This window comes from Prionailurus viverrinus, chromosome B1 (assembly GCF_022837055.1).
Source record: "Prionailurus viverrinus isolate Anna chromosome B1, UM_Priviv_1.0, whole genome shotgun sequence".
Lineage (NCBI taxonomy): Eukaryota > Metazoa > Chordata > Mammalia > Carnivora > Felidae > Prionailurus > Prionailurus viverrinus.
Genome location: NC_062564.1, coordinates 126,202,715 through 126,230,706, shown reverse-complemented (window position 1 = coordinate 126,230,706; position 27,992 = coordinate 126,202,715). Strand labels below are relative to the sequence as shown.

Here is a 27,992-nt window from a genome sequence, read left to right as displayed (position 1 = left end):
ATATATGCTCACAGGGAATTACTGAACTATATCTGTCTATTCCTTGTAACTCTTCATTTCGCTAAGAGTCTGCCTGGAAATAACCTCCTAGGAAATAATTTTAGAGTTATATAATTCAATAAAAAGGGACGTGTGTCTTTCATATTATCGTCATTTCGAATAAATCCAACAAACTGATTACCCCCACCCCTACTGGGAAAACACATCTATTGCTAACACTTTTCCTAGTACTCCTCTTTATTTTTTTAGTTCTGTTATAGTCAGTAAGCTATAACTTTCTTCACTATGATCCTTCTGAGTCTACATAAATGTATGCACGTACATGTAAATCTAAACAAATATAATACCTACGTTCACCAATAAATAAAGAAATATACTGGCAATACCTTTTAAATGTACCATCATGATATTAAAGATAAAATTCCAATTAAGCAAATTCTTCTGTGGAAGAGCGGTCCTTAAGAATGCCTACAAAATTCTAAAAAGGCTTGTGTACCTAAGATTTAAAACAAAATGTTGGTATTCTTATTAATGGTAATATTTAACAGAAAGTTTCAGGAAATGAGAGCACATTGTATATAATGACCACTAAAGGATTAATTATATATTTGACTGTCAGTAGAATATACTGCCAGACGCCATGTATCAGTATATCACTAATTAAGTCTAGATTTCTCAAGCAAGCACATCCCGCTCAAAGAGGTCCAAAGGAAATCTAAACATAACTTTTTTCAAGAACACACCTTTTAGGTACTTTCCAAGTTCTTCCGCTACGTTAACTGAAATGGGTGCGGACCAAGACGCTTATTTAGATAAAAGTTGCAAGTCAGAGGGACTGTTGAATAATATTACCATGAAATACTGATCTGAGGTCTCTATTCCGGATAGCAAAAATAATAAATCATTTGAACCTGCCTGTTTTCCCTCAGCTTCTGAGAGTGGTTACTGAAACGGGCTTCTGTTTTCCACCAAGCTGCAAGCTCTGTGGTGATGGCTGTGGTAGTCTGGCAGGGAAATGTCTTAGGCTCTTTCAATCCTCGAGTTTGATCCCTAATACATTTTAAAGCTTATATCCTGTCATCATCTTATGGAGATCCAGAAGGAAGAAGGAAAGTTGCTAAAGAAAACGACAGGCGTAATTACCGTTTTATTTAGAATGACTTCAAGATTGCTGCTTGCTCAACTTGAGCACTTCCACTGGGTGGCCACGATGTTTGTCACTGGTAAACTCTTTATTCAGTGGAAGACAGAATATATCATTTTCCCTTTATCAAAAGCTAAATTAAAATGTCAACATATTTCATACAGACATAATCCTCAAAGTGAAATGACCATTATTTACTATATCTTCCCAATCATAAAGTTTTTGTTGTGGTAGCAATTTGGTTATTTACTTGGTTTGGATCAGATATGATACAGGACTCTGAAAATCACACAGAACTCAATAGCAGTGCTTTTGTCACTGACTAGGGTTTCTACTTTCCTGCAAAAGTTAGAGGATACCATTTGTTAAAGAGTACTCTTTGATCTAGTTCTAGAAAGGATTTTTTTTAGGTTCCTGAAATTCCAAAAAGTTAAGAGAGAAGATTTAAAATATTCAATTTGATTACAAGTAATACACTTGTAATTCAGGAATTGGAATTATCTAAAATTATTCCCTTTAGCTTTAATTTTATACATGAACATAATTCACTATGCCTATAGTTATAGGTGGATATTCTTATACCACACACCTGATCATGTTGCACTAAACTTCCATGGTCTAAGAGAATATACATTATGAATTAGTTTAAAATGACCGCATTTCTATGCAAATGGCATACTTCTGTACTACTCTTTTATATTACTATATGCACGAATTTTCTTGAATTTTGAAAAACACTTTCATTTCCATTCGTGGACATATTTGCCCTTATAACTGGGCAGCAGATATATTTTAATATGCCAGCACTAATCTGTTTTTTTTTTGGAAAGGAATGCTCATATATAAGGTTTTTTTGTCTGAACAGAAAAAAACAAAAAAATATATAGTTGTGTTCAGGCAGTTCATGATTAAATAATCAATTAAGACATTGACTAAAACTGAGAAATGTTAGCATTCATCAATAAACGTGTTAAATGTGCTGAGGGACTTTCTGTTGTTTAACAACCTTAGAGGAAAACATAATACGTGTTTATCTACATGAGGCATTTTTATGGCTTTCATAATTGCTGAGAAATGAAACTAGCCACAGGATCCAAATGACAATGATTAATGAAGGTAACACTCCTATCTTCACAGCATTTTAAAATAAATAAGACTGGTGAGTCTGGAATTAAATCTGATTAATCAATATCATCTGTTAACATGATTATTTTGGGCCTTCATATTTAGAATGAGAGAACTCTATTTAGGATGAGAGAACACCTGGTTCCCCTCACTCTCACATTCCCCTACCACACTGCAAGGAGATATGGTTTGTCATTTAATTAAAAGAGGGCATTCTCCAAACATTGGAATTTTCAGATATTAGACATCACTTTTGCCACACAAAGCACTTTTGCTCACTGCTAATAAAAGGTATACTGACATTAAGGGTAAAGAGCTGAATATTTGGCACTTCTAAAGCTATAGTTCACTTTCTAAATTGTAACTTCGATTAAATGAACATTGCCATAACTTTAACACTATGAACTCCGTGTAGAAGGTTAGACATGTTTTAAGTACCTCTAACATCTGGAGACATTCTGTGTATTTCAAAAATTCATTATATAATCCTAAGGTAGCAACTTTTGTGGCAGCAGGAATGCCCCAAATGAAAAACCACATTACACCTTCAACCAAAAACTCCTTTTAAAGATCTGAAATTATGGCACAATGTTTTCTAACATTTTGTTTATAAAGAATCAAAATACTGTCAACATAATCGATGTATTAGGTTTTCAAGAAAAGGCAAAAATTCTCCTGAGAGCTCTAATCAGGTAGAGAGGAAAAAAAAAGTTTACTATCTCTGATCCTGTTAGCTTATAAAATTATTACCAAAAATGTTTTTTATTACAATCTCCATAAATGTGGGGATGACAAATATTTAAAATAAGAAAAACTATGAATTATTCAAATATTAATTTTCTTTTTAAGACCTAGAAAAAAGGAAAGAGTAGTGTTTTAATATTACTCAAGACAAACTTACTCCACTTTAAAGTAAGTCACATAAAAATAGCACTGAGTTTCTGTGAGTTTCTGTTCTAGTGCAAATATCCCTGAACTATGCAATACTGGGACAATACCTGAGGTGTAGGTTTCACCTAGCCCTCTTCCACAAATACATAAAGCAATACCAAATCCAGATAAAATATGAAATCAAAGAAGAGTCCATACATAACTTTAAGAAGTTAGGATAACAAAGACAGCAAGTGAGAAATCTGGGGATCTGTAAGTGTAGAATAGGCAATCAAAAATTAAAAGCACCATGAAAATACTATAGGAGAAAGATCTGTTTTAACTCTAACACAAAATTCCCCACAAATCTCTAGTGTTATCATAAAAGTTTGTCAGAAAACAACATTTCCACTAAACATGAAAAAATAGCAATAACCATTAAATAATAAGAAGTAATTAAATGTAAAAGTTTCAAAATATGTTATCTAGATTATCCAGGTTGTTCTAAATTATGATACTAAAACTTTCTATGCAAATACAATTCGAACATATGAAAAGTCCTGGTGAATGTGCTTTGCCTTCAAGTCAACCTATTTTTCTATATGTTTCTTTGTGTTGTTTCAATATGCATTCAATTATGTTCTTTAGACTATTCACCTTCGCCTATTTTTTTTAAGAAAAAAACTACTGACATTTGCATAAAGGGTTGATTTTCCCTAAACCCTTATCTGAAAACCTGGGACTTGGCATGTTTTTTTTTCCCCCACAAAAGTATTCATGGATTTACGAAAAGTTATCTTTCCATATTCATTGTAAAGATAGAAAGTCAGGGGTAGAGCTTGCAGCCAGGACTTAACAGGCGGTGACTCAACATGTCATTTTTAGAACTGGCATTAGGTTAATTTTCCCAGAGAGAGCAGAAAGGAAGAAATGGGGTTATGAAGGGAGAGAGCTTCCCCCAGACTGTTCAAGGAACCATGCACGTCACTGTCCAGGAGTTTGCAGTGATCTATTTTGGAACATCACCTCAGACAGCTTCATTTGTTGCTTTTGGGGAAGCAGTGTCTGCAGCAATCCCCAGTCTGAGTTCAGAATCATTGGCCTTGAGTTTCTTTAACTTCTAGATTTCTTTGCCAGTGGTTTACAGAGTTAAAAGCCAAAGAATAATGTTTACTTTCTGTGGGCCAGGCATGGCTCTAAACAAGTCACATGTATTGGCTCATTCAATCATAACAGGACTTATAGTATGTATTATCTTCACTTTACATCTGTGGAAACTGAGGCACATATGAAGGGAATTAACTCACCCATGGCCACACAACTAGGGGGTGGGAGAAGCAGGATTAGGAGACATTGATCAGCTAACCTGAAGAATGGGCACATAGCACTAACAGCCCCTTAGCTTGTGCCTCCCCAAAACCAGACCAAACGTACATTAAATCTAAGTAAGATTTAATATCAATAAACAACTGCAATGCACATTTTGCATAAGAACATCCCACTTCAAACCCAACTGCCATCCTTAAGCTCTTCTGGATAGAATTTTTGGAAACTCCACTACCACTGCCCCTAGAACTCTAGCCTGACTTATGTTTGCAATCGTTGATACTTGATTCCAAAAAGTACTACACCTATGCTCACTGTTACTTTTTAGACAGTGAGTTATAATTATATGCTTATAAGTCTGTCTTCCTTATACTGAAACGGTATCTCTTGACTCTGTTTCCCTAACAAATAGCACTGTCTGAGGCATAATATGGACACAAGGACCGTTTGTTAAGAACTGCACTCTCTCATGCACTCTCCAAATGAGCTAATAGCTTTCTAATTTGTGGGGGAATGTGAACAGGTTTGTTTTTAACTGCCACAAATACAAAAGTCAAACTGAAAAAAAAAAAGCAGGTTAAAATTGCAGGCATGGCGGCTATGGCTCAATCCCCACCCCTACTGTCTTCCCCATTATCTTCTTGAAGTGGTTGCAGCCTGTAATTTTAATGTTTCTTCTGAGAGTGACTCCCTCTGCTGCTCCAGCAAAGCCATGACCTAAATCAGAAAAGTGCTAAATGCAGTTAAGGCCTAATAGAGCACACTCTGGCTGTTAGCACTAATTGGAGAAGGTAGCATACATTAGAGAACAGTTATTTTTAAGTCTCAACAATAATTTTAAATAAGCTAGGAGGGTTTGCCTCTATAGAACTCACGCCTCCTTTATGTTTTTAGAGGGTCTGCTTTAAGAAGATCAGTATGAATTTTGATCAGGACACCGGGCTCCCAGACTAAAACGGGAGATATTCCAGGAACTTGTCTTGTTGAACCCTGAATCCCCAGGATCCAGAATACAGAAGGAAAAGAAATTAATGAATGTTAACAATCTAATAGATCTTCATTCTTTGCAAGTACTTGAAAAGTTTGTCCTCTGAAGCGTTTTAAGCATTCCTTAAGGTAGAATGCCCGAAATCGTTTTTTTTCTAAACAAAAGTAAACTAGCCTTCTCTTCCTTTTTGAAAATTCCAAATGTGATTTTATGTATTTACTCTGCTCCTGTACATGGTGAAAATACATTTTTTTAACTGTAATGAAATTCAGTTATCCTTCATGCCAATTGTCTAGCTCCCCAAAGCCAATATGCGTAAATGCATGAAGGTAATTTCTACCCTTTTGTAGGAAAAAGTATAGTATTTGCTTTAAAAAAACATTATAAAGTAACTGACAGTAATATCAAATATTCCTAATATGATTAGAGTCTTCACTGATTTTCTGTTCTGAGTTTGGTGATGTTAACACTCATAACACTAGTTGGTGCTAGATAAGCAGAATATCGATGCTATGTAATCCAGAAATAAATGCATTTCTATAACAGGAGGGCACTAACTCTGAGGTACACTGATCAAATACATATCACACATCACACACACACTCACACACACTTACACACTTTTCCTAGTAAAATCTTTCATTCTTGGAAGTCAGAAATGACACAAATTCCCTGGAGCTAAGAGTTTCCAGCAATCCTGAATGAAACAATTAAGGCATAGCCAGAAAGGAGAAAGTTGTGGCCTAAAGCCTGGAGAATCTCCCAAGGACCTAAATAAAATGCCAGTTGTCTTTATGCAAACCACAGTTACAAAACACAGGACACTTGCAAATAATACCTATTATGCTTTTTTGTTTTAAATCTTAAACATCTGTTGTTTTTTTGGCAATTTGTGAAGACATACATATTTTCTAAAACTTCTCATTTTTCTAGTACTTCTCTAACAGAATAAATCTCATCCACACTGTCAAGTACTTAAATTAACTCTCTCATCTTAATTGCATATGTACTTCCATTCATAAAAAAATAGTTCATTTCCATCTTCAAGTGTTCAACACATGAAAATCAGACCTTGAGGAAGCAACATTGTCTTAGGTTTCCCCGGTGTTCTAGTCCAAAGACAGAGGCGAAAGAAGAAATTAGAAGGAAAAGGAAGTCTGACTGCCAGACCAATATAAAAGTATGCTTCTGAGAATAAAGTGTAATAGTAGTTCAACAGTAAACACGCCGGGAAATGGATTAGAATGATGGTGATTGCAGCTGATAGAGTTTGGTGCTTTCTACATTTTAATACCTAACCGACAACACAGGAAGAGCTGGTGTCCTGAAACATGGAGGATGACAAAGATAAAAGTAGTCTATAGCGTCTTTCTAGACCACAAGATTCAAACATAAGCATGTCCACCAGGCACGGAAAGAACTAAACTAAATGGAGAACACCACTGAAATGCACATACCCACGAGGATACATTTTATTTTCCCATTTAAGATTAGAGGAGCAGGTTCAGTCTTGGATTGCCTGATCTATCAGAAAAGTGCAAGTGCCACATGCTCGCTCAGCCTGTCTTGAGCATCTTTTTCTTTTAATCTCTCTCCCTTCTTTCAATATTAATCCACTTACAATCTCCTGTGTGATGATCTTTATTGATCTTTTTTTTTTCCGACCCAGTCTTTTTAATTTGGCTGTAGTAAGCTCTCGGCAAGAATCCTAGATCTCCTGTTTGGCATCTTGGGCGTCTTTAACTTGTCCTTTTCCCAAACAGGTCTCCCATCGTCCAGTCCCCCCCATCGCCCCTTGAGCCCCACCCTGTGGCTGGGTCCTTTGTGCGCCCAATAACAGTAGTCGAATCCCACAAGGGCGTCTCGGTGTTGATTCCACGACTATTCATCAGGTTGTTCACTTAAACTTCCAAACACCCCTCTCTAAACACCCTTGGCTGCTACCCAGAGAACTTCCTACCAATTTCAAGAAACCTACAACAAGTTCCTATGATTCTCCAGAAGACTCCCTTGTAAAATGGACAGATGGGCTCTGGGAGTTTGCATAAGAAAACCAGGACAGAACCTCGGAGATGGGAGGCATCTGGTAAGAAGGGAAGGAAGGATTTATGAGCGTGGCTACTTAGCTAGGCAAGGGCAAAATTTACTCCCCAAGTAGCAATCGCTAATTCACAAAGCCTCGCTAATCACTTACCTCCTCGTGCGGACCACACTCGCTAACGCTCAGCGCTCCCCTCCACCTCCAACGCCCACTCCCCCAGTGCCTTCGCAGATCAGAGGGCATGCAGTCGGGAACCTCCAGAGTGTCAGAGCCACAGAGCAACGCCGGGGGAGTTGAGGCGAACGCTGCACCTCCTCTGCTCTCCAAATTTGGAAAGGAGTGTAACCGAGAGGATGGGATCCCTGAATCACCTCCGAATGCTGCAAACGCTTCCTCCACCCCCACCCTACCGAAAAACAGCTGCCTCCCCTGAGCCAGCGACCACCAGAGAACTGGTCGAAAAGACCGAGGTGGGCGCTCGGCTGGGCCAGAAGGTTGGGGGCCCAGGTGACCCGAAACACACCCCAGAGGGGGCAAACGTTGGCTCCTTCCTCTCCGTCTCCCTTCCAGTCCGCTTCCTGGGCTCGGAAGGCTTGAAGCTGCCGCTACCACTTCAAACCCGGGGGACACGAAGGGAGCTTGGCAATCAGCCCCCGCGCCTCCCCTCCTTCTTCATCCACCCTCAACTCCTGACCGCTCCTCTCCCCACCCCTGTTTTGCCCAAGGCCCCGGACACTTATTTTAAAGCTCAGACGCGTTAAATTAAAATGTCAGAGTTATAAACTGGCCCGCTTCCCCGGGGGAGTTTCGTATTTGGTTTGAACAACCAGTCCGTTTCCCCCAGAGCTCTTGGGTTTTAAGTTTCTCCGTAGCTTACTGGGAGGGAGACACGGAAAGGGTAAGAGTGTGGAGGCGTGCACGGCCCGGGGTCTGCCGCAGGCTGGGTGGCGGGTCCGGGTTGCGCTGTGCATGTCCACAGCGCCCCAAGCAGCAGCAGAGTGGCACCGGCGCTGGTGGGTCCTCGGCGGTAATGGACACATTTCCTTAGCTGAACGCCCTTCGGCGTCTAGCGTGCTCAGAGACTCCCTGAAGATCCCGCAACCCCAGATGTGGCTCAGCGCGGGGAGCCTCTGCGCATCGCGGTGCACCCATGGCATACCACACAGCCACCCGCACCAAGAGTCTCTCCAAACCTCCGTGTGTACAATATGCCACAACGTGTGAATGTGGAGCGGAAAGTGCGAAAGATACGCAAGGCGCCCACATGCCCAGAGACTGATGCGTGTCCACACCCCGAGCGTCCCTGGTCCATCCGTGCCCATCTTGGAAGATGGATTAAAAATAATGAAGCTTCTTGACTAGTTGGGAAAGTGGAATGTAAGCTGATTTCCAGTTGAGAGCAAGGAGGCGATTTAAGGAAGCCAAGGAGAACTGGGGAGGAGGAGAGGAAGGAGGGGAGGAAGAAGCGAAGGGAGGTGGCCGCAGAGCTTGGCGGACCCTCTTACCTTGAGCGGCCGAGCCGGTACCGCTGGCACTGAGCAGGGCCAGGGCAGGTAGCACGAGCATTTGCAGCACGTATCCCAGTCCCAGTCCGCAGCGGGCCGCTGTCGCCGGGAGACCTTTCCTCATCGTCGACAGAGGTGTGCCGGGCGGAACCACACGGAGAGACGCGCCAACAGCGGAAAACCCCACTGGGAAGCAGGAGAATCCGTGCACCGCTAAGCAGTCCGAAGAAATAATGATAACCAAGAGCCACACTCCACTTTCTCCAAGGGCAGGAGCCAAAAGGGGGTGGAGAGGAGACGCTGAGGAGGAGTTTGGCGGTCCCTCTTTCCCTGTGCCTTCTAACTGGCGGCTCCGCGAGCGGCTGCTCTGCCCCCACTTGGGAAGTCCGGGGAGGCGCAAGGCGGCCACCTCGCCGCTGCCCCCAGCAGCAGGAGCAGCCGGAGCTCCGCCGCGCGCCGAGCCTGGACTGCTCTCCGGGTCCCCTCTTCAGTGCCGAACACACACAGGCAAGGGGGTGGGGGGAGGCGGCGGAGGGAGAGGAAGCGAGAAGTGGGAGGAGGTGGGAGCTGAGGGAGGGAGTTGGGCACAGTGAGGCTCTCTGGTCTCCAATCTCAGTTAGCTCACGCCGGCGGAGAGACGTCCAGGCTGCCGCTGCTGGGTGGCCAAGGAGAGTCACTTCCTAGCGTGGGGCGCACGGGCGCGCAGAGGCGCTCGCCACGGAGGCGTGGAGGGCGCAGCCCAACTCCGCTGGGGGGTAAGCGGCGGCGGGAGCGCGCCCGCCCGCGTTATGTAAGCAAGGATTGGAGGGAGATGCGCGCCCAGCGCCGGAGGTGGAGACCGGCTGTTGGTTCACCCGCGGAAGCCGGGGCGAGAGAAACCTGAGGGCAGAGGCGGCTGCGGAGAGTGGGAGCGCGCCTGCCTCCCGCGGTGCGCCAGACTCGGACTCCAAGAGCGCAGCGGGCGCGCCCCGAGCCTCTTGGCTGTGTCCACTGGAGCTCAGCCTGCCGCCTGCCAGCTTCTCCACGGTGCCGGCAAAGCCTGAGCCAGACTCCCCAGGACTGGACTCGCTCTACGACTTGGGGTCTTGTGATTGATTAAGCTGGGTGCGGGCTCAAGTTGAAGTGCTGCGTGGTGGGAAGAAGGCAAGAAGATTTGCAGCGTCCCAACCCGCTGCAATCCTGGGGTTGTCAGCGCCACTCAGACTGCTTTATGTTCTGGGTGCCCATGACTTCTCCGTAGTGGAACAGAAACTAAAAGCTAAAGGAAAACTCATTCTTCAATAGAGCTTTATTTGCGTGCATCCTGGTGGCTGGCAATGTTGAGTATATAAAGGGTGGTGAGACGATGCCTGATACTGAAACTCCCAGAAACGATGCACAACAAAATTTGTAGGTACTCACTTAAAGTGATGGTGGAACCTATGACATATTTTCCAAATTCCTAACGGTGTAAGAACTCAAACTGATGCTATGCATTTTTATACTTTTCCCCTTATTTATTTATTTATTTATTTATTTATTTATTTGGAAAGACTAGCCTGGGTAGTTAGGTTTTGGATCCCTGTTGCAATGATGACGGAAGAATGTAAGAATGGGTGGAAAAAATGACAGGCTAGACAAAAGGAAAAGTGGATGAATTAAAAGGTCGATACACATTGGCAAGTCCAACATTCTGGGGAGAACGAAACCTCTTCCTAAGATTAGTACACTCCTAAACTAATAATAAATAATATATCATGGAAATTTTAAGCTCTTGGTGCCAAGGGGGTAATGTGTAAACACACACACAGGCAGGAAGCTTGAGATCTCACTTTGTTATCCTGGACAGGTCAGGTAAACTGCATGTCTCAGTTTTTTCATCTATGAAATATTTCATTACATGGCTTTAAAGTTCTTTTCAGTGCTGGCATTCCATGATTCTGCCTGCCAACCTCCATCTAAACCTTTAGCCAGTAAGACCTGTCTTGGATGAGTCTGATAGATCTTGAAAAGGTCATACTTGGCAAAGACATTGACAAATCTGGCCATTTTTCCCCCTGTGGAGGTGCTGCCCGTCATGCTAAAATCTCTCCTTTACCCTCTTCACTTTCCCTTACCCATACCAGATGCCAGGATCTTTTGGTAAGAGGGTAGGTTCTGACTCCAGACTGTCTGGATTCAATTCTTAGCATTTCTTATGACTAGCTGACAGATATTGAACAATAAAACTAGGTGCCTCGGTTTCTATATCTATAAGATAGGTCTAGTACCAGTAGCTCTCTTATAGGGCTTTGTGAGAAATCAAGGAGTTCAAGATATGTGAAGCACCTGACACGAAATTGTTAGCTACTATTCTTGCCATTGATGAAAGAGCTTCATCAGCTGCATGCTATCTAGATAAGTGCTGTCCAACAGAACTTTCTGCAGTGAGGAACATGTTCATATTTATGCTCTCCAAAATGATAGTCATTAGACACATGTGGCTATTGAGCACTTGCAATGTGGCTAGTACAAATCTGGTATTTTAATGTAATTTATTAATTTAATTTTAATAGGCACATGGCTAGTGGCAACTATGATGGACAGTGCAGCTAGGCAGCTTATGCCCATTATTTATTTTGAGGATTATATCACCAGAAGGAGCTGTGATTATATTTCATATCTGTCTTTACAATTTTTCCAGGAAGGACAGCAGCTTAGATACTAAGAAATCCTCACATATACTCACTATCATTGTAGTAACATCTGAAAGTTTTTTTGCTTACTCATTTACAATTTTATTGCTTATCTTTTCTAGCTAGCATTTAACTCTTGTAAGGCAGAGACTTTGCCTTGTTCATCATTTCATCCCCGGCTCCTAACACAGAGCCCAACATATAGTTGGTGCTTAATCAATATTGACTGATTGATTGTCATAAAGTTTCAATAGGGAAGAATCCTCAAAGTCTAGTTAGTTAAATAGAATTAAATTGTTACACAATCCTGTCTGGGACACTGAAGTGCTCAAAGATACTGCATGAAATTAATTCTTTGACAGAAAGAGGAAGAGACAGGAAGGAAAAAGTAGTTCAATACTGAAATTCAGCCTAAAGAGGGCAGGAGAATGGTTTGAGACGTGGCATGTAGAAATGAGATGGAAAACAGAGTGGGGAGTAAGAGCATAAGAACAAGGACAGGAAAAGTACCAGCAGATGCATCAGCCTTATTAAGCAGGTGAGTTTTCTACAATCTATGGTTGCAGATGGAACTTACCTTGTGTATCAACATTCTGCTTGTTTTTTTTTTCTTTATGAAATAGATAATGCAGTGTTTCATAGGCTTCTGAGCATTGGATTATTAACTTACTTCACTTAGATCTGGGCTCAAATGTCACTGCTTAGAGACCTTCTCTGACCAACAACCTAAAATAGCATATATCTTTTAACACTCAATTGAATTCACTTGCTTTGATTTTCTACATAGCAGTCCTTCTATATAAACATATATGTGTACATGTGTATATGTCTTCATAAATATATGTGTATGTGTCTATGTGTGTCTATGTGTATACATATGTGTGTATATGTGTGTCTGTGTGTATGCCTATGTTTTTGTGTATATGTATGTATGCATACTCCCCAACAGAAGGGAGGATCCTGAGGGGAGGAATTTTTTTCCTAGTACTTTAACCACTCTATATTCAGAACCTAGAAAACTGCCTGGCACATAATAGGTGGTCAATAAATGTTTATTGAATATTGAATGGAAGAATGAGAGCCAATGAATTTTAAAACCAACCTAAGTCCTTGATTAAAACTTCTTTTTTCCTCCAAGAAAAAATTTCAGATTATGAACAGGCTTTTCTAATTGTTGAATAAAATCAAGTTAGGGCAAATTTTTACCAAAAATGAATTTAAATATGACTTTTTCCGGGTTGGACTACTGCAGGTGTTTGAGGAGCAAACATGAAATTCATCACATTTTGAAAAATAAAAAGCTTCATTTAAATCCATGTACAAGGGCTTCCTTTTTCTTGGCTGCAGTGAGTGGAGAATTAACTCTGGGATAATAAATCCCAGTGACAGGTGCTAATGGGAATTAAACATGCAAATCCCTTGCATATCCCTCCAGAAATCTACACCAAGAAAGTATGCTATTTAGCATGTAGACTGCTTAGTTATAATATTATTTTCTGTAAACTAGTATGTGAATGTTTACAGCCTAAGGCTTAGGGACATTGAAAACAATAGAAAATATATTTTAATTATAGAAATATTTTCTTTCATTTTATTCTCTCATGTGTAATTCCCCACTTTTTGTATTTTTATGTGTATTTAAAAACAAATAATCATACCAGAGATATTATTAACTGGCAACATAGCAGAAGGAGGATTTTAGTGAATATAAATAAGACGGTGATGAGAAAACTTTTCTTAACTAGGAGTTGGAAAAATACTCAGGTAAAATTACTGATGACATCAACTAAAAGGAGCCAGATGGTCCAGATTCAGTTGAGCCAATCCTCCTTCTCTGCCTCAGCCCACAGAAAGAAAGTTGGCCTGCCATAAACCTATACACTCTGGGACCTTATGCTTTATGGTAATTGTATTAGATAAGACCCTTTTGGTTGCAAGTGGTAGAAACCCAACTTAAACCAGCTTAAGCAAAAGGGAAAAGTCATTGCCTTTCATAATTCAAAAGCCATGGATACAAATGTCTATATTAGTAATGACTAACACTTACTGATCACTTAGCGTGTCAGATTCAATTCTGAGCTCTTTTATGTGTGCTATCTCATTTAACCCTCATAACTCAGAGATATTGTGAGTTCAGTTCTAGACAACTGCAAGAAAGCAAATACAGAAATAAAGTGAGTTGAATGAATCTTTTGGTTGCCCAGTGCATATAAAAGTTATGTTTACATTATACTATAGTCTATTATATGTGCAAAGCATTATGTCTAAAAGCAACAATGTATATACCATAATTTTAAAAATCCTTTATTGCTAAGAAATGCTAACCATCATCTGAGCTTTTAGTCATACTCACTGATCATAGATCACCATTAACAAGTATAATAATACTGAAAATTTTGAAATATTGCAAGAATTACCAAAATGCGACACAGAGACATGAAATGAGCAAATGCTGTTGGAAAAATGGCGCCAATAGTTTTGCTTACCACAGTATTGCCACAAATCTTCAGTTAAGAAAAAAAAAAGACCCGCAATACCTGCAAAGCACAATAAAGTGAAGCACAATAATATGTATTGCACTTGTATTATTATCTCCATTTTATACATGAGGAGACAGAATGGCTAGTCAATTTTGCCCAGAAGACTATTCTTTAGTCCACTGGAGTGTATTTCCTGAGCTTTGAGACGTGTATAGTACTGAAATAGTATCTTTCCCTCAAGGAGTTTATAGTTGGGGTATAGAGATAACATTGACAAGAGACAAACAGACAAACGAAAAAAGAAACAAAAAAATGAAGAAAGATAACATGAAAGACTGAGAAGGGAGAAAGGAAAGAGAGAAAAGAAAGAATAAGGATACAAGGAACAAAAGTAGGAAGGCAAAAAGAAAAGAAGATAGGGAACCGAAGAATAAATGAAGAGAAGGAAATAAAATCCCGTATGATTTCTGCATTTGTGTCCCATACTTTAATTGCTCTAAGGAAGAGAAAACGATGAATGGCTCAAAGTTAGAAGGAAAATAATATGATATGTAACTCAGAAGATGACTAGGGATAGGTATAATAATTGCTTATTAGAGCTTTCAAATACTGCACTTTATTTTAAATTTATCTACCAAATTGGACTCTGGTGGTTTCTCTTGTGTTATAGATTGAAGACATAAGATACTTTATGGAATGGTGGGAAGATTCTGAATCAGGAAACATGGATTTAAGTTTCTATTTATCTAATATATTTGCTCACATAGTCTTGTAACTTCTTTATACTTTAATTTTTTAGTTATACAAAATGGGAAAAATATGAACACATAAAGTTGTGCTGAAGATGAAATGTGTGTAAAAGTGCTTTGTAATGTGTCCATGCTTAGGACATTATTGTGATAGGATATGTTCAATATTGTCTATTGTACTTAATTTGCATAATCATCTAAAGAATAGCACTAGTGGTATGGCTCTCTATACATGAATTATACCACCCTAGTGTAAACTTGGAGCTGTTCTCAGTATGTCCCTCCCTTCTGCCCACATTACCTATTCAATTACTAAATCCATCCCATTATACTACTTGAAGGTCTCCAGGACCTACTCCATTATCTCCAGCCCCACAGACACACAATATATTGGCAAGTTCCCCAATGGTCTCTTGTAATTACTTCCTTGGTAGCTAGTCTGCCCTCACATTCCAATCCATGCTCTCTGCACACCCTAAAATGACCTTCTAAAATGCAAATATTATCATTTTACGGTCCTAAAAACCTGTTTATTAATTCCTCATTGCCTTAGGCCCTCTTTCCCAAAGTCCATTATGGGGAACTTCTGTCCTTAAAAAACAGAGTTCTGGAGTAAACATAGTTGCTGGGATTGCATTGTTCCGATTCTTTGCTCCTTTCCTGTTAAGAGAATTGACTTTTGCCTTTGCTGTCTCACTCTCCATAGGTGGGATGGATTTACCTGCTTCACCAATGGTGGCTTAGCCCCGAGACTGGCTTTTGCCAGCGAATGTGGGCAGAAACTAAAGTGTGCCAATTCTTTTCATTGTTTACTTCTACTTGTTTTCATGTGCTCCTGTCACTAGTCATTAGAATAACATTTCCTAGGTAACCATCAGTCCAAGGTGGATGAGAGACACATGGAGAGATGTGGAGCCTGGAGCCTGGTGCCTGCTTAATGGAGTTGCAGTAGACCCAATGACACAGGAGCAAGAAGAAAAAAAAACATGCGTGTTTCTTCAGCTACTGAGATCTGGGGTGATTTTTAATGCAGCGTTATCACAGCAAGAAGTGTCTGATATGCATGGTGTAAGAAATCATGTCCTCAGATGAAGTTCAAGATAAATCAGATGATAATCTCCCCTGTAGTGCTAATAAGCTAGTAGAGTAAGACAGACTAGAGACCTACATAGAGTAATTCTGAGAAGTGCAGCGGGAGAGGTATGCCTCCATGGCTGATGGAGATAAGAGGAAAGGGCACTTACTTCAAACTGAAATGACCAGCAGAGTCTTAAATGATACTACATTAGGCCTGAACCTTGAAGGGTAAATAGAATTTGCGTTAGCTAAGTTGCAGAGGATGGCATTCTAGATGGAAGAAACAACTGGGGCAAAAGAAGGAAAGAAGAGTGGAACATGTATGTCAAGTACTGAGTGACTTATTTTGGAGCACAGACAGCAGTATAGCATTATATTTAAAGCTACTACAAATTATAATTACCAAAAATTCTGTTAATTTTGAACACTCATTGGGCAGATAGATAGATAGATAGATAGATATAGATAGATAGATATATAGATATAGATGACATAGATATAGACATTCATTTAATACACACAATAGTATACATGAAGTAGGTATTATTACTATCTTCATTTTAAGCACAAGTGAGGAAATCAATGCTTAGTAGAGTTGAGTGACTTGCCTAGCTGTAATAGTGTCAGATTTAGATTTGAATTCAAGTTTGTCTAGATGCAGGCAAATACCACAAGGTAAATTTGGAAAGGAAGATAGAACTAATTTTTGGAAGGCTTTTCATGGTTTGCTATGTGGACTAGCCTACAGTATGGGGATACCAGAAAGCTACCAAAGGGTTTTAGGCAATGAGATGCTACCATGACAATGTCTTGCATCAATGTGTAAAATTGACTGAAGGGGGGAGAAAAATCACAAAATTTATTCCCCAAATCAAGATGAGAAGCACTGAGACTGGAAACATAACTAGTAGTAGACAGATAGCAAGTGAAGAGGACATATACACAACATTCAAGTGGGATGGTGGTTACTAATTCTAGAACACAGGATGAAAAATTTATAGTATTAAATATTCATGATATAATTAAAAATAAACTATGTAACCCTGAAAAGCTACTTGCAATAGTAAACTACCTTCAACTTAATTAAAGGCATTAATGAATTAGAAATAAGATTTAAAGGGTGAGGAGGATACATTAATTTCTTAGGACTACTTGTGTTCACTGGAACTTGAAATGGTTTGTTCAAGCAATATTGTAATGATGCAGCAATATTTTGCTTATATAACCATATTTATTTTTTCCATAGTCCCTAACATTGTGTCTGGCACAGAAAAGGTAATCAACAAACATGTTAAAAAACAAATACATAAGAAATTCTTATAATGTATAACCTAAAATATTTCTTACAGATTAGAAATCTTTTACTTTCTATTTTTTTCTGAATTTAGTTGCAAGTTCATTGTTAGAAATGTGTAGCGCTTTATTTTATAGAAATATGCCATAATTATGGTCTAGAATTCAGCCTACAGAATCCTATTAAACATGTGTAAGGAAAACAATATTACAGAATATATAATTCAGTCAAACAATTTATAATTAAACAAAACGTGGTATTTATACTTATTGTATAAATTACGGAGAGAGAGGAAGAAAATGTAAAATATTAGTGAGATTTCTGTTACTCTCATACTTCCAACAACTGTCAATAATGAAACCGTTCCTTCTACTTCATGTCTAATTTCAACTGGAAACAGGGAGACTTTATTTTCCTTAACATAGATGTTACATTAGTGCTAACTAGCCTTATCTTAATCATGATTGTTTTTTTCTTTGGTTTGTTTTAGTAATATATTGAACAAAGAAGAGAGAAAAGGAAATACATTTTTTGTCTTATAGAATTGAGGAAAATAAATAAAAAAATATAGGGCAAGAAAGAGTAAAACAATTTGAGAGTATTCCACAAGTATTTTAAATAGAACCCTGTGAAACAAAAGTTAAGAAGAATGAGATGAAGTTAATAGTGAGGAAGCAACAATGGTTCAGATTATCACCCATATGGTCTACCAGCCTGGTATTACAGAGTAAGATCAGTGGGCAACAAAGCATTACGATTTATGAGAAAATTACAAGTTCGGTACTCTTAAGAATAAAGCCTTTAAAATTACTTTCTTGTTTGTTGACATATGTTGCTTGTCTAGACTTTGAGCTTCTCAGAAGGATTTTACTCTACTGTAGTATTTGAATCATCAACACTACCTACTCCAATGCCTAACTCTTAGAGGACCCTGGCTGCATAATGAAAAAAATAAATAAACAAACAAATGAGTAAATGATACAATAAATGTATGTGTATTTTAATTTAATAAATGGCATTTTTATTGTCTTTTGCTGTTTTATATTTTTGTGAAACCAGGAAAATCTCTTGATGATTATGAGTTTCAAAGGTAAATTTTACCTTGCATTTCTGACACCAGTGAGGTCAAAGAGGACCTCATCCTTCATCTACCGTTTTTGCTTGTTTGCTTGTTCATTTTTGTTTTGTTTTGGTTTTGTCTGCTGACATGTTGCTTTTTAAAAATACAAGGAGACCATTTACAGGCAATGGTTTACTTTTCATTTTGTTAACTACTTCATCCAAAGACTACACACAGCAGTGGTTATAGATTAGAAACAATCTATTGAAGAAATTTGTGATTGTAGGAGATAGAGCCAACTAACTTGAAGAAAATGTATTTGAATACCTGAGAAGGCTTAAATCTCCCAAGAATATTTAAAATAAGTTATCTGAGGAGAGGTGTTGATATCTAGAGACAGCTCCTGGAAACTCACATGCCCTTGGCATGGTCAACTTCCATTCTCCCAAGAATTAAATCTATCTCCCTTCCTCCCTCCCTCCTTCCCTCCTTCCCTCCCTCTGTCCCTCCTTTCCTTCCTTCCTTCCTTCCTCTTTCTTTCTTTCTTTCTTTCTTTCTTTCTTTCTTTCTTTCTTTCTGACAGAGTGAGGGAGGGGCAAAGGGAGAAGAAGAGAGAGAATCTTAAACAGGCTCCATACTCAGCACAGAGCCTGACATGGGGCTAGATGCAGGGCTTGATCTCAAGACAGTGAGATTGTGACCTGAGTAGATCAAGAGTTGGATGCCTATCTGACTGAGACACCCAAGTGCCCCAAGAATTAAATCTTTTGTCTGGTCACAGCCTATTACCTGGGAAATTGATATCTTCAAGTCTCTTTGCATTGCTCATTATCTTTACTCTACCTGAAATATCCTTTCTTACAAGTAGACTAACCATTCTTTAAAGTCCAGTTCAAATGCTCATCCCAGTATAAAGTTTTCCCTGAGCCCTACAGCTGGAAGTAGTTAGCCCTTCTCTGATGCCTGCATACGTTTATATCACCTTCTATCAATATCTCTATAAATATATGGCTTATTTCTATTTATAGAAATTTATATGGCATGTATGACTTGAGTTTGGTTCTGAGACACTTTGGATTCTTTAACAACAGCTAACTTGGTCAACATATAGTAAGAGGATAATATTTTTAAATGTGTTAATGAGCTCTTCTCTTTTGCCTTTCAATGAACAGAATAGACTTCCTATTCATTTAACAAAGGAAGAAGGGAAAGATGAAGGTGGTGGGCACATCTATGGTTTGGGCAGAAAGTACATAAGAAAAAGAATTCATATTTAGTTTTTGATTTCCAAGATAGAATTTCCATGTCTGTGGACAATGAGTTTAAAAAGTAGATTATGTAGTATAGAAAAGATGCCACTTCTAATTAAGATGGAGGTCATTAAACTTGATGATTTAGAGGTTATAATACACAGAAGTGAAAAGCCCAGAAGACCAACTCTCATTATGTATTTCTCCAGGTATTGTGGCAAAAAGCAGAAATAGAAAGGAAGAGGAAGGAAGTCAAGCAATTTTTTTTTCTTTCATTTTCCATGAGATCTACTTATGAGGGAAGAGAGTATAGAAATCCTATGGGATAAGAGGAGGATATAGCACAATCATCTTACATCAACGTAATATGCCTTAGTGGAAAAAAATTTAAAAAGAGAAACTTCATTCTGAAGGCAATTTTGTGTGCGAGAAGCATTCAGGATGCCCTTAATGAAAACAAAAACAAAACAAAACAAAACAAAAAACAAAAAATACATAATAGCACTGATTTGAAAGATATGGTAAATTCAATGATACTCATTCTGGGAGGCTATGGGCCATGGTGGGAATCATTTGTGTTCTGAAGAGCCAACAGGACTCAACATGAGGATGAGCCACAGAGCATCAGTGGACCTTGACAGTCAAGTGTTTCAGAACCCTCACCCTTTAGTGAAAGTGCCTGGGTTCTAGGTTCCTGCTGTGCTGCTCACTAACTTTGTGACCTTAGAAAATTCCCTAAGGGGTTACCTGGGTGGCTCAGCTGGTTAAACATCTGACTTTGGCTCAGGTCATGATCTCACGGCTCATGAGTTCCAGCCCCGTGTCGGGCTCTGTGCTGACAGCTCAGAGCCTGGAGCCTGCTTTGGATTCTGTCTCCCTCTCTCTCTGCCCCTCCCCAGCTCACACTCTGTCTGTCCATCTGTCTCTCTTTCTCAAAAGTAGATAAACATTAAAAAAAAATTTTTTTTAAAGAAAATTCCCTAAGTATTGCATCAGCATTCTTATCTATAATTGGGAAAGTAATAGTAACTGTCTTATAATGTTGTAAGAGGTGAACAAATTAATTCACATAAAGCACTAATAACCATGTGTGGGTTTGAGTAAGCATTAATGTTAGCTCTATTAAAAATTATTATTATTATATTTCAGTAAATAAGCATCTACTGTCAAAGAAGTTTCAGAAATCTTTCAGTCATTTCACAGATATAAATATTTGTGTATTAAATATCTTTGTAATATTTAGAATATTTTCATTCCATAAATACCATAATGTGTTATCTCCATGCATATTTTTCTTTAAAAAAATGAAACATTGTAATTTATGAATATTTAGTTAAAAAACTCAACAGTATTCTATAACTCAAAAATGCAGCAAGAGCATACTAGAATAAAATGTTTCAATTATGTTATTATAAAAACTTGAGCAGCGTATGTGTTTATGTTTGTACCTTATGTTCACAAAGTCAAGATAACGCTTGCAGCAAAGGAGTCCTCAAAGGTCAGTTCTGTGGAGAATAGAACAATATCTACAAATTTTCACAATGTTTTTTAAAGGGAAAAAATACACTCGAGGGAATGTGACACAGTTGTCATAGGAATTTAAGGAATGGGAAACGTGTGTATCATATAAATGGCTTTTAGTGCTCCTTGTGATACCAAGTTAGTGTTACCCACCATGCTTTTCTAATAGTGGTAGTTGATTTGAGCTGAGTTGGCCACACCCTTTTACTTCTACAAATGCTTGCACCTGTGAAAATCTCACCGGATGAAGCTTAAATTTATGAAAAACCCTCAGAATGAAACTTACTGACCTATATGAGTATGACCTATATGAGTATTTAAAGTAGCAATTTTCATCTCATTAGTACAAGGGGCTAACTGAGTGAATATATCACACAGGAAATATAGACATATTCATTTTTTAACATGTCAGCATTCAGTTGAAAGATTGTCATTGATGTATGTTTCAGGGTCCCTGCCGTCCCCTTCCCCCCCCCCCCCTTTTCTATACGTGTTAGAGGCTCATGTGTAAAAACCTGCCCTTTTGGAGATAAAAATGCCTATTTGTAAGTGAACAGATGGTGTTGCTCAAGTTCAGAGACACATCTTAGGCAGAATCTCAGGGGGAGGAGGGGCTGCGGGGAGAGGAGGGCTAGTGTAGTTTGAAAAGGCTTCCTGGGTGATTCTGATAGCCTCCCACCTCGCCCCCACTGTGCAGCACTGATTTAAAGCTTAAAGATACATAAATGTCATGTTAACGCTGATTTGAGCTGCAGAGTGAAAAATGAACTCTTTTCATTTTTTGGTAGAAACTTGTCTGATTGCATTTCTTTGCATTTTATATCATAATTTTCAAAGCCTGAAGCTCCCAACAATATCTTAAAATTGACTCATTTTAAAACTTGTGATTAGTGCAAATACTACATTATTTCCGTTTGTATGATGGTACTAAATAGCAGATCCCACGTGGTCATTCAAAGAGCATTACTATTTTGGGTAAGTTTCCATATATAAAGGTCACAATAAAAACAGATCACACATATGTGGCATTATAATGTAAGCAATGACATTCACAAGTATTATTAGTGGAACCATTGAAGTAAAGTTTGAGATTTAGAATAATTAAAATAATTACAGCTAAAACTACCTTTGAAGAAGCCTTAAGTCAATCATGAAGAATACTATATATTTTATGTATATGAATTTGCTCAGTAATTCTTACACATGCTAAAATTCAAGATTTTCTTGTTAAACTCTTAAGGGAAAGGAGGCAAAAGTCTGTTTGCAGATGTCTGAGCATTGAAACCATTATGACCTTCAGGTGGTTATTGAATGCAAAGAAGTGATGGATGCTGAGGAGAAGTGCCAGAAAGTTGCCTTGATCTCCCTCAGGGGTAAAAACCTTTGCTACACCCAAAAGGAGTTGCTTGTGTGCCCCCGGAGGCCCTGAAGTTTCCCATTCATGGGAGGGTGGAAGGATAACTCCATTTGCTTTGTTTAGATAATGTTGAAATCAGATGAATTTGGAAGACCTAAGGAGAAGGAAATTGTCAGCATTGGATGAGTAGGCTCCTGGAAAAGTTGTGTTAGGAGTTGGGGTTTGATGAGACAATGGATACCAGAGCCCTTCTCGCCCATTCTAAGCTCGCCTATTTCCTGGACAGGGACCGTACGTGTAAAGAGAGAAAAAGATGAAGTGTGAACCATGCCAGAATCCATGAGAATCCTGGGACATAGAAAATCTAGCTCATCTTTGAGGGCAGGCCTGCAGAGAGGCCCAATGCCACTTGTCTAGCAATGATCTCTGCATTTTGTGTTTGCCTTGTGAGGCAACTTGCCCTGATTTTCAAGGTTACTAGTCAGTGTGCAGTGGTGATGGTGGTGAATTGTTTGTGTGTATGTGTAGAGGGTGTGTCAGCCAGCTCATTCTTCTGGGATTCAGGCCAAATGCTTCTCTGTCACTAGCTTCCTAGTAGGTCACATACACAAACGCATGCGTGAACACACACACACACACACACACACACACACACAACCCGACAGACTCCCAATTTCCTTCTCACATTTTTAATCTCTTATACTGGTCCTTCTACTGCCCGTTTTTCTTACTAGTTCAGTCTTTTTCTTTCTACATTTCCCTCCTTTTCAGCTGTCTTTTTAAAGAGCCAAAGCATGACTGAGTTTTCTATCATGATTAGAACTATACTCTAGGGAGTATAATTTTGCAAATAAGGAAACTGAGCTCCAGAATGTCAAATTAACCTGTCCGAATCAAGACAGTTTAATGATGGACTCAATACCAATAACCATGTCTTCTAATTTCTGGCCATATTGGAAAAAATTGTGGAATAGGAAATAAATGATTAATAAGTTCCACTTTTGATATTTACTAGCTATATGATTTTGGGCAAGTTACCTAACCTGACAAAGAAAACTTTGGTTTACTTATCTTTAGCTAGGGAATGATGAAACCTGAATAAATAGAGTTGCAATGAAGCATCCTTATATGCATGGCTATAAGATGACCTGTATAATTCACAGAATATGCTAAGCGCACCATAAATTCGATTTTCCTGCCAAGTCCAATGCTTTTTTTTTTATATCATATGATCTTGCCATATCCCTTTCAGTTCACTCTTATCTCTTCTGCAAAATTACTCTTATTTATTTATTTATTTATTTATTTATTATTTTGTATTGTTTCACTGGCTTTTGTCCCTTTCAAGTCTCTATACTCAGAATTCCAAAGCTAGAGAAAACTTTTCCAAATCAGCTAGCAGCAGCTTCCCTCCTATCTGCCCCGGCTTCTCTGAAGATTGGCCGATGGAATGTCCTGTTAATTCAGGCCTTACTGGGGTCTTCTGCACATCTGAAAGCTGAGGTGAAATAGCTGCAGCAGCTCCCCTCCTGCAAGTGTTGAGAGTCTCTGAACCCCAGGCAGGACTTGACATTTGCCTGTAGCATCATCATAGGAGTTCTGCTGTTCCCTGGCCACTGGCAGAATGCACAGAGCTTAGCAGGTAGCCAGGGAATATTTATAAAATATACAAAGGCATATGTGATTGTATGAATATACAAGTCCTCACATCCCTGTCTAAGCAGGGTGGAGAACAAGGGTTTCTGCGCAGGAATCAGTGTCTCGCGTCTGGTGCTCTACTTCTGGGCCCTTCTGCATAGAATTTTGGAACAGGCTCTCTGAATACCTTGACCCAGCTACCTCCCTAGCCCCTCCTCATTCTGTTTACCTCATAAAAGGCCAAGATACTAAGGTGTAGTCAGTCCTTTATAAGGACTCTGTCAGATTTAAGGGTAGAGGAGAGGGTGACATTTTCAGGACATTTCTGACCACTTTCTCCTGAGTCTTCCCCTCCCTGCTCCCAGCCTCCACATGAGACCACTTCATCCTGGAGTTTTTTCTCAGGCTGCCATCTATATCCTCTCATAGGTTTAACATTTTGACCTACGCATAGACAACAGCCTATTTCCCTCAAAACAGTTGAGACCGTATGACATTTTGAAAGCAGCTTTGCTTACTTTATAAGGAAGTACAAAATATAATACAAAGAGCAGATAAAGAGTCGTGTTTCAAAATTGTAGGTTTTTATCCCTTCTGGATGGTGCTGCTTTGACTTTGTAAGCATCTTGTTTAACTTCATGCCCTCCTGGGTCCCTGACGGTTTCATCAGATACCATCTTTTCTCCTGACGCATGTGGGGACACCCAGACATCTCTTTTCATTCAAGTTCACATATAGAAAACGGCACCCTGACTTCTTTATACCATCTAACTCTGTACAAACCTCCAGTCCCCAAACTATGACTTCTATAGTTAATGGCCAGACTGTGGGGCGTGAAGCAATGTATGATCTCATTCTCCTTCTTCAGAAGATCTGTTTAGCCTACCTTGCATGCTTTTCTGATTTACTTAAGATAACTTTTTGTCTCACATGAGCAGAAGAAAGCTTGTTAATGTCCAATTGTTTCCTGTTAAATTATTATTCATCTGCTAAATCAGCTTAGTTATTACGTCTGAAATAATCACAGTCCTGAGAGAGAGAGGGAGAGAGGAAAGGAGGGAGAGAAAGAGAGAGAAAGAGAGAGAGAAAGAGAGAGAGAGAATCACTCCTTCCCTGGGCATATTATTTACTTGCGAATCTATGCCCACTTCATTAGTGTCAAGACACTGAGGACAGCTTTCATGATTCTGAGCTGTGTATGCTCAGATGCTAGCCCAATTCCTGCCGGAGTGGAATCCCCCAAAATACTACAGTCCTTGATTTATACAATAGCCTACATATATACCAATCCTGACATCCACCCATTTGAGACCTGCACACGTTTAATAACAGAAGGATCACATGCTCCAATTCATCCTATCTAATTATGTATTTCTGCTTTTTTAGATCACCTGGGTCTGGTGTTAACTCTGGCCTTTCGACTCTCATGCACCCTCCCCATAAAAATGGCAGCTCTGGTATCAGACCCCTTCCTTGACCATGGAGATTTTTCATATCGGACATACTAGTCAATGCTATCTGTATTTTATCAGTTCTAATTTTGGCCAGACTTCCAATTTATATAATCTTCCAAGATAAATCTTGAGTTAGGAGACTGTATTCCTCCATTAACTCAGGGATAAAGATGAGGATCTGGCAAACAGATAACACGGAAGGACATTAAGAAGAAATGGTTTGCCTCTTCTTTAAAAAGAGCAGAGCAAGACAATTTGTAAAATTAGACCAAGTCAATTAAAAGGATAACAACCTGTAGATCAAAGATATTTCAAGCTCGGCAGGGATCTTTCATTTTCACTACAACTTCTTGCCCCCAAAGTCTCAGACCTCCTCCATCATCAACTACCTGAAGAGGGCGCCCACCTCCATTTCCACTGTGGATCACATTTTCTTGTTTATTTCATCACACTCCCCACCACAAGACTTCTTTATCTTCTCAAAATGAAAACTCCATGAAAGAAGGGATCTTTCTGTCTTATTCTCCACTGATTCGATAGTGTCTCTCACAGTTCCCGACACATAACAGACACCCAGTAACTACTTAAATGACCAAATGAAAAATTGTTACCTTTTAAGAATCTGCAATTTAAAATTCCCAATTTACTCTTAGTGTACCCTGAGTTATTAAATGTTTATAACTATTAAATATCAGGATATTGGCAATAATTTGATATTTCATTTTGATACAAAATATATTAAATACCAGCTTACCTTTGTGAATGCTATTTTTTAAAAAATCTCATTTAAAAAAGAATATTTTAGGATGTGGCTGAGTTTTGATAACATCTCAAATAGAGATAACAGAAGAAAAAAAATCCTACAGTAATTGTTGTGATAAGGACCATATTAGAGTGAGAACTGCCCTCAGGGAAATTATGTACTTGGGCAATAACAGCCTCAGTGAATACATTTAGCAGAATACATACCAGTGGCTTAAATGCCGATATAAATGGAGTGTTGCACTCCACACATTAATCATCCATGCTTGGGTGTCTGCTTAAGTGGATGATGCCCCATATTTAAAATGCCATATTCAAATGTATTATTGTTCAAATTGAAGAAAATAAAAAAGTTCTAATATCGGAATTAGTACTGAGATGCAAGACATTCTAATTTACTTAATAAAATTAATATCTTGCTTCCTCGTTTTCCGTAATAAAGACATTTTCAAAGCAGAGAGAATAGAAAAGTGTACATTTTTAAAAGAAATTAAAATCAAGACAGATGATAAATCATCTAGATGCCTTACATTAGCACTGTCTATGTGAAGACAAATTAAATCCTAAAGCAGGGAAGAATGCATATACATATATAGATATATAAACTCTTGTGATAGTTGGTGAATCCATATAAGTGGTAAAGATGGCATAAGGCTGGAAGACTGATACAATACTTTCCAAACAAGAAAAAAGATAAATTCCACGTTTCATTGTGGTAAGCTTATATCAATCCAGGGAAAAATTCCAGGTCAGATAATCTGTGAGCTTTTTTATAAGGTAAGGTTTACTAGTGGCTAGTATGAGTCTTTAAGAAAACATTGCATTTAGGGTGTTTGGGCAGCTAAGTTGGTTAAGCATCTGGCTTCGGCTGAGGTCAAGATCTCACGGTTAATGAGTTCGAGCTCCCTGTTGGGCTCTATGCTGACAGCTCAGGCCTGGAGCCTGCTTCAGGTTGTCTGTCTCTGTCTCTGTCTCTGTCTCTCTCTCCGCCCTTCCTCCTGCTCACACTCTGTCTCTCTCTCTCTCTCTCTCAAATAAATAAACATTAAATTAAAAAAAGAGAAAACTTTACATTTTTTTAATGTTTGTTTATTTATTTATTTATTTATTTGAGAGAGAGTGCGAGTAGGGGAGAGGCAGAGAGAAAGGGAGACACAGACTCAGAAGTGGGCTTCAGGTTCTGAGCTGTCAGCACAGAGCCCGATGCAGGGCTCAAACTCATGGACCGAGAGATCATGACCTGAGCTGAAGTTGGACACCTAACTGACTGAGCCACCCAGGCACACCAGAAAATTTTACATTTAATCAACACCTTTTTCTTTTTGCACAGTTGTGTTACAGATTAGTTTAAGGGAATGCCATAGATATAAGGTTTCTTTTTCTCTGATATGGATTTGGACAAGATGTTAAGATGTGACATATATAATAAGTAAATAGAACAATTATGATTAGCGTTATTAATAAAAACAAAATCTATTCAACCAATGTTGTTAGTTTCTAGTGATTGTAGAATTGGATCCTCCTGACACGGAATGGTAAGGGTCTGTGTTTAGGTATGGGAGGAGTGAAGTCTTGCCTTAAAAATATAGACTACTTCTCCAGAATGTTAGTTCTGGTTAAAATCATTTGAGACAGAGGGGTGCCTGGGTGGGTCAGTCAGTTTAGCATCAGACTTTTGATCTAGGCTCACGGTTCAT

The 27,992-nt window shown here is 39.0% G+C and overlaps 1 protein-coding gene across 2 annotated transcripts in view; it reads right to left on the bottom strand.

Annotated features, from left to right (window-relative positions):
• UNC5C (unc-5 netrin receptor C) overlaps window positions 1-9,123 on the bottom strand; it is a 351,607-nt gene extending 342,484 nt beyond the window's left edge. For both annotated transcript variants that reach the window (XM_047856492.1, XM_047856493.1), the window contains exon 1: window positions 9,000-9,123. In XM_047856492.1, coding sequence (XP_047712448.1) covers window positions 9,000-9,123 — 124 coding nt within the window. The remainder of the gene's footprint in view (window positions 1-8,999) is intronic.
• Between the last annotated feature and the right edge of the window lie 18,869 nt (window positions 9,124-27,992).